General features: G+C 37.5%; 1 protein-coding gene across 1 annotated transcript in view; it reads right to left on the bottom strand.

Annotated features, from left to right (window-relative positions):
- LOC140137265 (kielin/chordin-like protein) overlaps nucleotides 1–11547 on the bottom strand; it is a 133314-nt gene that overhangs the window by 76754 nt on the left and 45013 nt on the right. Inside the window, 10 exon segments of the mRNA XM_072158911.1 lie at nucleotides 360–533; nucleotides 1579–1681; nucleotides 2084–2346; nucleotides 4239–4332; nucleotides 5016–5095; nucleotides 5733–5826; nucleotides 7232–7314; nucleotides 8249–8334; nucleotides 8336–8437; nucleotides 10720–11194. Coding sequence (XP_072015012.1) covers nucleotides 360–533; nucleotides 1579–1681; nucleotides 2084–2346; nucleotides 4239–4332; nucleotides 5016–5095; nucleotides 5733–5826; nucleotides 7232–7314; nucleotides 8249–8334; nucleotides 8336–8437; nucleotides 10720–11194 — 1554 coding nt within the window.

Raw genomic sequence — 11547 nt, 5'->3', positions numbered from 1 at the left:
AAAATAAAAAACGATTGAAAAGTTATGTGGTCATTTTTGCATCATGCACCAGTCTTTCAAAGGACTAACAGAGACATTTGTGCCAGAACAGGGAATAAAAACAATTTCTTTGGCTAAACAAATTGTGTATACAGAATGATCGACTGCAGTGCCGTTGGAAAACGCGTTTTCAATGGGAAATTAACTTTGCTGCTTGGATGATGTCACGATGAGGTTAGCATTTATTCAGTATTGAAAGCGTGTTCCGACGGATCTGCACTCGACCAGCCTCATAGCAAGAGGGTGCAATCTTTTTTCATTCATACAAACATGCTAACATATGCTACATTATACACACATGATAACCAATACTACATTACCATCACAAACAGGACAACACTGCCCTTCAGGTGTGAACCCATTTTCACAGGTCGCTTCACAAGGTCGAATGTCACTACATCTGTGTTGGCCATTAGTACACACACATTCTTGACACTGGTTGTCTGAGATCCATCTGTCTCCGTTATTGTGTTGTTGTCCATTGTACACACAAACTGAAGGTTAAAAAAGAAACGTATGTGTCATGACCTTTGCCCTTGTGGGAAAACATTGACAAAATAACAGAAGAGCTCTGTCATGATCTTTGGTCATGCAAGTTACATCACAATTCTAAATAGCTGTAATCTATGAACAACCATTATTCCATCGTCTCTTGCTAATATAAAATAGTGAAGAAAATGAACAGCTTATTACTATCTCTATCACAGCCTTGTATCACAGGACAGAGGCACAACATAAACTGATGTATAAACATCACACTATCATCAATTAGATGAAATCTGATGGTTTTGGATGCAATGTAGCAAAGTGAGTTGCAAATGTTAGTTCCAGTATTAGATTTAATTTACAAAATAATGTTTTGAACTACTGGATGAATAACCTACACCAAATATAAATTGATGCATGTTATAAACCTTTTCATTTTTCTTATGTTGACTAAAAAGTTTGATAAAACTTTCTATCTTCAATTCAATTCACTTATTAAAAATAAGTGCTGAGCAACAAAACTATAACCTGCTCACTTATAAGTTATAATATTTTTGTTTCAAAATTGTTCTGAATAGGAACAACCCCATAATCCCCTCACACAGTGGTGGCCTGGCTATATGGACTGGCTGTGGGAAATGTCAACTCCAACCATCCATTTTCTCAGTTACTGTTATGTGAGTTGCTGTAGTTTCATCACATAATTCAATTGTAGAATTTCTTCTTGCCCCCCATACACTGTTAGCACGTGCAGATATAGGTAGTGTATGTACGACATCTGTGATTCGGAAGTCACGTAAAGCTGTTAGTCCTGTGTTCAGGAGGATTTATCCCTGTGCACGTTTAAGTGTCAGAGCTATTCAAAAAGAGAAGGGGGACCATACCCAGTTCTGATATCTGCACTCAACCCTCTAGGTTCAAGAGGACAAGATTGGCGCTATACAACGTACGTTGTCTACCCATAAATCCAGTAGAACTAGAACATCAACATCACAGTGGCCAGACTGCCTGTGTCTTCTCACATCCTACAATGAGAGCAATCAATATACTTACCACCCACACCTGGGCATACAGAACAACATGCTCCCAATAGCAGCACAGGGTTGGGACAATCAGGCTCTGGACATCTTGTGGGATTACACCTGACGATACCATTCTAAAATACATCAAAATCACAAAGAAAATACACAAATAATCTGTAAGTGTAATCTGTCCACTATGACAGTGTAGGTATTTCATTAATTTCATTTAAGCATCAGATAAAGACACATAATATTTTCAGTTCTTTGAAGTACAAGGATTTCATTCCAAAGAAGCTCAATTCTGCTTACACTATATAGATGCCATAGATAGCAGTAAAAGCCATTATAATGGCATTGGATATCATTTGTATAATGCAGATGCAGAGGCTCTTTTGGCACTCCATACTACATACTGTACTTCATGTAAGAATCTTGATTTTTTAAAGATGTTTTTATAATGTTGTTTTCCTCATGTAGTGCTATTTGAGACACAATCCAATTTATTATTTCATTTTTATTATTTTATAACTTCTTACCAAACATGAGCATCTGAGACATGGATTTGACATTGGTGTAAAGAATTGCCCATCACTAAATGGCATTCCCTCATATTCGCACCCTCCTGATGTAACACAACGTGGGCAGCATTCATTGTCTGGTGTAATCTGCTGTTCACATTGTAATGGCTGACATCGCGTCTGCACGCATTCCACATTGCCACTATTACAGGTGCATGTTGTACATTGGTCTTGCTGGAATGAGCCACCATTTCGCATACGACGACCTTCGTATTCACAACCTGGTGATGGGAAAATCAAATGTTAGACACAACTACTGGATAGAATGACTTATTGACAGGAGTATCATTTGAACCAGATCCCAAAATAAGCTTCTATAATGAATTAATCAACCTAATTTACACAAAATAACCCATATAAACATCAAGGTTTTAATCCCTACTTTTAGTTTCAGATAATCTTACAAGTACCATAGCTTGTAGGCCAATTAACCTGTTATTGTAAGTGCTATGGTTCAGGTTACATTCATGAAAATTTTGCAATTGCAGGTCATCACCAAGGATATACTACTACTAGCTATTTGGTACTTCAATGATTTAACATACACATATTTCACTACCTAAGCAGATTGTTCTCTATAGAAAGACATTTACTTTACTCAGCATACATACATTATAGACATTGGTGCAGTTTATTTTCATGCGTCAAAAGACTGCGCTTAGACATTTTACAACTACATTAACATGTGATGTGTTTGACCTAAATCAGTTGAAAAATCTGGGGTACAGAATGACTTCCAAGAAATTGAAGACCAAAACACTAACATTACAATTGTGTTTTATACACAATATCTTTTTACAGTGCATGTAGAGTGCTCATGATGCAATGTTGTGTGTGTAGGAGACTCATGATGTGATGTCACCTGCGCACAAGAGAAATCACATCGATGCACATTCATATACTTCCCAGGAGTGTGCATCGATGGAGTCGCCCATTAAGTCACAGCATTCTACTTTCTTTTTGATAACAAATGTCAGGAGAATGTTTGATCACAAGTATTGGAAAATCATTATTCTTTTCCATTGTTACTCATAACCCCATCAAAGGCAATGACCAGGTCCAACTGATTTGATCCAAACACATCACAAGTTAGCAGACGATATTTACCATGAACAGCTGGTAGACAGGCAATGCGTGCAAGGAGAGAAGGCAGCAAAATAGCATGCAAATAATAGGAGCAAACAAAACAAAATAATGAGATAATTATCAATTTAATAAATCTGTAGTTACCATAAACTCTTGTTAACCTCCATGTAAAATATTCTTGCGCGATTTTGGTTTTGCGCCATAGCGCAACTGACTGTTGGCGCCTGTGTACCGTGCCGTTGTGACAACATTGCGCTCTGATATTTAAAAAATATGTGTTCAATAGAGGGCATCAGCGTGACGTCATATGCCGCCATCTTGTGGGTACACGCTGCGATGGTCGTTCGAACTCTATGCATGAACAGAAAAACCATCATGTCGATGCGTGATAACAGCTGCGTGGCAAGCTGCGCCCTGCGCGTAGTGTCCGCGCAGGAACACACGTATCATTTGTACCCACAAGATGGCGAAAGGCTGACGGCCTCTATAGTGAACACATGCAAAAGATCAATTTGAACACAACTGTGCAGTATCAGATCACCACAAACTGGTGGAAAAGACCGACACTTTTTTTTAACACATAAGTTTCACAGTCGTCAACCCACAAATTAGACGAATGGGGGAGGGCAACACATAAGGCACCTGCTACCATCCACCCAGAAGGCTATGGGTGCGGATCTTCTCATAAGGAAATCTCTGCAGCATCAAAAGGCTCACATTGAGTACTAGCTAAGACAGCATTTTTATTTTGTATTTTAGTACAAACATTTGGAAACAAAACAAAATTTTAATTTTACATATTTTCGACACATTCAGATTTCACAATATAGCAAATAAAATAAAAAACAAAAAAGGAGATAAAAATGCCAGACAGTAAAAAGAATAAATTCTCTTTAATTCAATGCTTGGATTTGAACACACCTACAACATGTTTGGGAACATACAATGTATCGCAAGTCATATTAAATCATAATTGAAAAAGAAGAAATTAGCCTATGACCGTATCTGATCATAGAAGGCTCCTTACCTGAACATAGAGGGCAGCATCCATCTCTTGGTATACGTGGATAATTACATCTGGCAGGTGGACATGATATTCTTTCACATTGTACATTACCATTCTGAGAAAAATACATATTAAGATAAGTCAGTATTTAAAGAGGTGCAGTGACAACACACAAGGTATGATCAGCTCACTGATTAGCTTTAAGACTGCTGCAGTTTTGGTGTGAAAATATCTACACATTTACATTTATATTTACATTTATTCCGCTGTCGTAAGAATATGTCAGCTGCCATACAATGCCCAAGGCATGCTCATACCTTTGGGCGGCGCTCAATGGACAGTATTCATAACATCTCCCCATTTCACCCCTGGGTAGAGAGAGGTAAGTAAGGTAAAGCGCTTTGCCCAAGAGCACAACACAATGTCATCGCCGGGGCTCGAACTCGCAACCCACCGATTGCAAGGCAGAGCCTGTACCGCTGTACCACCACACCCCATAATGATGGGGCATTGCCACTTTGTCCAAACCCATTTTGTTTTGTTCCATTACAACTTTGTCCAATTTACATTTGGTCTAAGCCCACTTAGTCCAAAAGCAATTAATTCTAGTTCCTACTTCTTCCAATTCTCACCTGGTCCTGTTGCCATTTTGGATTTTGCCCAATTCCAACTTGGTCAGATTTTTATTTTAATCAATGATGGTCTGTATGGGTTTTGATCTGAAGTCTAAAATAAAAACACCCCCTGGCCACACCCTGCCTGGTATTTTGTTAATATTGACTATATTATACTACATACCACACATCTGCATGTTGAACAAGGGTCTGTGGACTCCACAGTATTGCCATTGAAGATGAAATTATCAGCATATTCACAGTCTGAAATATAATAAATAGTTTAAGATTTTACAACAAAACTGCATGTACAATATGAACTGTTGAGGATGGTCAAATTCAACAGGTAAGATGAGTGAAATAAAATTTGATTAACCCTAACCAAACCCATGGGTTTTTTGCTATCGGAAGGGAAAGAAGAAACGAAAAAGGAGAGAAGGTGAACAAAGAAGTCACTTGGTACCCCTGTGAATTGAACCTTGGACCCCTTGCATACCACGCAGAAGATCACCGACCTGTAGCCACAGAGGTTATGCTGCCCCGGGCAGTGATTTCCTGGGTATATATGACATAGGCTGATTGCATCATCAATTCATGTGGAATACATGAATGCACAGTTTTAATAGTGAGCTTTAGTGAGACTTGGTTCGGTTAGGGTTAGAACTAACGACCAAAACCCTCAGATTTGTCAAATCTATGCTTTTTTTACCACAGAAGCTCTATAATTAGGTTGATACCATCTTGGTATAGTTAAGTGATTCAAACACTTCTCATTTTCATGACTAACATTAATGCTTCAAATCCATCTATGTGAAAACATGCAAAAATGCCACATTATCACATTAAATGTGAATAACTGAATCAGTACACAATGCAAAAATGTTATGGTACAATTACTTACTATTACACGATTTACAGCAATCTCCTGGAGTAAGAGCAGGGAAATCACATGACACTGGCTGACATTCACGTAGGTAACAACTCACTGTACCACTCTATAGGAACAAAGGAAATCTGTTGGTTACTATAATGAAAGACAAAGATAAAGACAATTTATCGCGTCTGACGTCACCTGTCAATCAAACTCGAGCACGGTTTGTTTACAAGTGTCGTGATGATGACTTGCTGAACGCGGATTTATAACCGGGCGCCATATTGTTGATTTTGCACCTTTCGACATGCAAACCATCTCAAAAGTTAGGGCTTTATAGTAAGAAACTTTCTTTGGTGAAGGCACCATGTCCACAATCCCTAGAAAAGCTGCTTTTGCCTTGTAAAAGTACGAACTTTTTCGCCATTTGCTGCTATTCCTTTTCTCCGATCAGCACCAGATAGATCGGTCTTCCTTTTACGCGCTGATTAACCTGTGTAAACCAATCAAGGATCGTAATTGACAGTGACATCAGACGCGATAAATTGCATTTATCTCTGTCTTTAATTATATTTACACTTTAAACAACTTTGCAAAAACAAGAGTGGATGAAGGAATGACAAACTGTGATACATTGTTGGCTGATCTAAGACACGGTGTAACATATAATAATATTTCAGCACCTGCTGTATTAACTCTATTAAATGCCCAGGGGTTGCATTTTTGAAAAAGGGGCCGGTGACTTATTAGAAATGGAATTTGTAATGAAAAAACTTCCGGAATTCTGGAAATTCTACTTTTAAATATACAGGAGCTTACAGGGACCACATATTATCAGAAAGAGATAGGTAAGTACATTTTAAGCAAGAATGCGTTTTATATTAAATATATGAATATTCTACTCTAACGTGACAATGAATTGGGATGGAAAGGAAAGTTAGAATTGGATTTATCCATGCAATTTTGCGCTTACGATCTTTACATGCTACAACATAGAAATTTCTACATTTCTGTCAATTTTTCATTAAAAAAAGATGGGCATTTAATAGGGTAAAAATAGGATATGCAATGGCAGCAATCCAAGAGTTTGTCCAATAATTACTAGGTTATACAGCTTGTACACGATTTGCTGTACAATTTGCTAATTTGCGGGAAGCACGGTGGCCCAATGGTTAGGGCGCGAGCTTCATGATCGGAAGGTTGCGGGTTCGAGCCCCACCTCGGCCAGTGTGTTGCGTCTTTGAGCAAGAAAGCTTAATTCCCAATTGCTTCACTCCACCCAGGTGTAAAATGGGGAGCTGCTGGGGTGTAATCACAATCTAAGTCGCTGAGAGTACCTGCGCATCAGTTGCGGACTTGGTGAAGCGGAAATGATTCTGATATATCCTAATGGCAGCGGAATAATTGTTGAAGTGTGCTGATAATTAGGCCATGCCTAGCTGAAGCGCACATTAAATCAAACAACATTTTTTTTTTATATAAAGTTATGAGGAACTTTGTTACACATATTTCAGGACTATTATACTTACCCTACAACTACATTCTGTGCAAGCATCTGGTTGCCAAGTAACCCCATCTGGGTAATCTCTGATGCCGTCATAGCAACTAGAACCTGTCAAGTAATTTTAAAAAGTCCAGGATAAATGTGCATGACTTGAGCTTAGTATTGAAGTTGTCACCTAATGCAGTGAATCAAAATACTCCATCACTTATTGTCACTTAAATGTTCAGATGTTCAAATGAGGTGCAACTATTAAACTGGGTAACAGATCAATTGGGCTGTTCCAGTTGAAATCCATGCACCCCTTATGGAAGACATGACCTTAATACCCTACACAGGGAATCTATATTTAAAATGTAGTCACTCATTCAGGTAACCCCATTTGAAATTCACATTATCATTATATAGACTATTTAAGGATATGAGAGGCCACAGACCAAAAACAAGGAAAATTACTAAAAATGCTGAAAAACAGCGTAAAATTTGGGTAAAATTGCCAAATATGGGCTAAAAATAAAAGAAAACATGTAAAATTTGGCGACAAAAAAGAGGAAATCAGCTGAAAAGAGGAACTCTTACAACCCTGATTGTAATTATTATCATAACATTATATTCAGAGAGATCTGTATAAAAGAGGTTCTGATAAGAGAGGCTGGACTGTACATATTAATTGAAAGATTCTGATTTCTTACGTCTATGTTAACTTCAATAGGAATACCAGTTAACTCAATTCAAAATCTCTCTACTGGGACTGTTCTTCAATTGATTGAGCTGGCATATGCATAGAAGTTATGCACTGGCATAAAAAATTACAATCTCTGTAATACAGTAACCATTTTCATTTGAATGAACGTAGCAGTGCAAAATCGTATTTCAACAGACAAAATGTAAGTGGGTGAAAATACAGATCCAACCAATCAAAAGACCTTATTGGAAATACTAACCAATCAGGAGTGAGTTGGATTCACTTTCGCATCACATAGTGTGTGTTGATTCACATGAACTTTTTTACTGTAAATTCATGAAGATATCAATAATACTTTACCATTGAAAGCTCCACATTCAACAGGTGCTCCATTACTATACCAGCTAGCAGTACAGACACCACAGAAATCAATATAGCACACAGCCTGGATGACCACTACAGCCTACTGTACATGGATTATGACGACATACTGCATAATTCTGATTGCATGGACAGTGTGATATTATGGTCTCTACATCAAAACAGAACCTGGGAAAAGATAAAGCAACATTTAGTATTGTGATAATGAAGTATTGATATGTGTACATCCATATCAAAATGATGCACTTGCCTCATTTCACATAATAGCTAGGAATAAATACCAGACTCATCTCAAGTGGAGGTCACCTTCAAATCATCCCCAAGTGACATGGTTATGGAATGTTATCTGTATTAATAAGCCATGTGACTTGGGGATGACATAAAGTGACCCCACTTTATTCCCAGTATGTGAAATGAGACACATGTAGCAGCCGACAAGTGCATCCTTTTGATATGGATGAACACATATTTGTGTCAGATAGTTATATATAAATTGCTAAATATGATTTCTAGTTGATTGAAATGACCTCTCGATAACACACTTTGCCGAAGAACTAAGGATGCATCTGCATTGACCTTTTGATAATTCAAGTCACATAGCAACTTGAGAGATGCCAACATAATCATACAAAATTGAACATTCCAGGAAAATGAGGACAATACCATGCTGATTTAACATTTGCATCCAAATGTTTTTATTGACTTTATTCCCACCATTTTGCAGTATTACTTAACCATCATTGATCACATTTTCATGAAAGTTGGATAAATATTATTTTCTGTATCAAAATTGAACATGTGAAAAGTGATGTTCAGCTTCTCAACATGTAATCAGGTATTATTAACCAATTCCGTAACATTACTGTGTGGATTATAATGTTTACTACAAGTGTCACCAGAAAATGAACCAAATTGCCAATTTTGCCAAAAATGAAATTGAGGACTAGGTGCAAGAAGACCCCATTTGCAATAGCTGCCAGGTGTCATATATTGAGATATGTACAATACAGAATGCAGAAATTATGTCCACAGGGCAGCTATTGCAGATAGGTCATTCTTGCACTAACCTCTCAAAACTGACTTTCTCAAAATTCTCAAAATAAGTTACTGATCTTCTCTCTAAATTATGAAATAATTATCGATTTAATCAAATGTATATCAGTCATTCAAAAACAATTTATTTAACAAAAATGCAATAATATTCTATTGTAGAAAATAACTAACATGTTGTCACAATTTTATATATCATGCTAAAATAAGTGTATTACATTCAAATTTCCCAAAATGTCTTGAAATTAAATATTATATTTATACATGTTCAATTTTGGTTAAGCGAGTCACAAGATCAGACTGTCATATTATTCAGGAAAGATATCTTGAGCACAGCCGGCACTGTTGAAAAGTTCATGAAAAACATTCACAGTGACTCGCGCCATTAACAGACAGACAGACAGAGAGTCATGAATTTCATCCAAATTGATTTCCTCTGCTCAAGGCATAACCAAAATAGGTGCAAAACAGACAGATATAGATCCTGGAAATAGCCCTACTGTACTTCCTGTGGGGATCTGTGTTCATGTATACAGACTATAATAATGAATTCAGACATGGCCGGTCAGGATTGGGAGTTTCAAAAGGGATGTTGATATTTTCCAATAATATGACCTATCTGATGAATCAGTGCATGACTGGGCTTAAATGGCCATGCCTGTGGATGAGATTATAAGCTTTGTTTTGAAATAGTTTCAGCCTCTACTTGAGCAGTCATTGTCACAGGCAAGGGTTTGTTTTTTCAATCATTTCACAGAAAGAAGACAGTATTTATATAGACTAGCAATTGGGAATTATAAAGGTATATTAATCATTCAAGGTAAAATAAGTGAGCATAAACAATATCCATTTATCTTCAACTTTTGATATGGTGATATATGCTCTTGAGGGAGTACAATCCATGTCTGAGCTAGCACATTAAAATTGAAGGTTTTATCTTGTCTGAGACTATAACCAAATAATTAAACACCCTATACAGCCTGGCATTTACTGGCAAAGGCCATCTTAAAAAAGTAGCATCTTTGAAAGATTGATCTCTTCAAAATGTTTGGGTCAGTGACAGCACCATATTTTCCAGGGTGGGGGTTGCAATGAGAAGGGGAACAAAATGGAATATTTTGCCCACAATAGTGGTATTATTGGTGATATTTGTTCTTTGTTCTGAAAGGGGAAACTAGGAGAAAAGCCCAAGTTGTTATTGTTCAAAGGGTGGTTGCCCAAATCCAGTGCCCTCACCCCACTTGTTTATGCATATAGCACTTAGACCTTCATGCATCACATACAATTTTCATATAACACACGTATTGCTAGGGCTTGGTGAAAGAAATCAAGGTGGATAGAATCCACCTTAAGTAATTTGATTCTATGACTAAAGCAAAAATGTTTGCCACTATACTTACCTTCCTGACCAGGGTGATGTTACAAAACTACTTGGTGCAATCTGTCTGTCTGGCAATGGTTTCTGCTCCACAGACCAAATCTGTTCAAACCAGAGCCTTGATAATGACCCTGGTGGTAGACAAGTCCTTGGTATAGACATCAAGAACTCCTTATTCTGAGTAAACAATAACTCATCTAACTGGAGTGAGATCCGTGTGATGTGAGGTCCACCATATGTGTAGTTACAAAACATAGAGTCATATTGTCTGCTGTTGAACCCATATATATCAAATCCTTCTAGGTTGTATCCCTTTTGGTCCAGACAGAACTGACTGAATCCACTTGAACCATAGAAACCAGATGTATCTTGGTTTCTGGAGCGATCGTATCCATTGCGATCATAACCACGTCGGTCATAGCCATCCAAATCATATCCATAGCGATCGAATCCTTGGCGATCATAGGCGTAAATATCAAATCCATCACGATTGTAGCCTGAAATGAAGAAAGAAAACATTTGATTGCATTTTGAGTTCATTTTCACACAGATATATCAAGACAGCTCTAAATCACTAGCATCTGTTCAATAACAGTAATGTGACTTTGATGTTGTCACACCAGCCCAATGGCTTACCTGCTACAAGATAGAGTGAGTGTTTATCTTTCCCCAAAGAAAACACATGAGCATTTGGCTGGATTTGAACCAGAGACCTTCGGATCTCTATACTGATGCTTTGACTACTATAGCTATGAGTACTGAGTGAACATTGGCACATTAGATTACATCATTAAGTCTTAGGATTGTGCCAATGCAATCCACTATAGAATGCAATGAAGAAAGATTGAAC

Source organism: Amphiura filiformis, chromosome 17 (genome assembly GCF_039555335.1).
Source record: "Amphiura filiformis chromosome 17, Afil_fr2py, whole genome shotgun sequence".
Classification (NCBI taxonomy): Eukaryota; Metazoa; Echinodermata; class Ophiuroidea; order Amphilepidida; family Amphiuridae; genus Amphiura; species Amphiura filiformis.
This window is presented reverse-complemented; position numbering and strand designations above follow the sequence as displayed.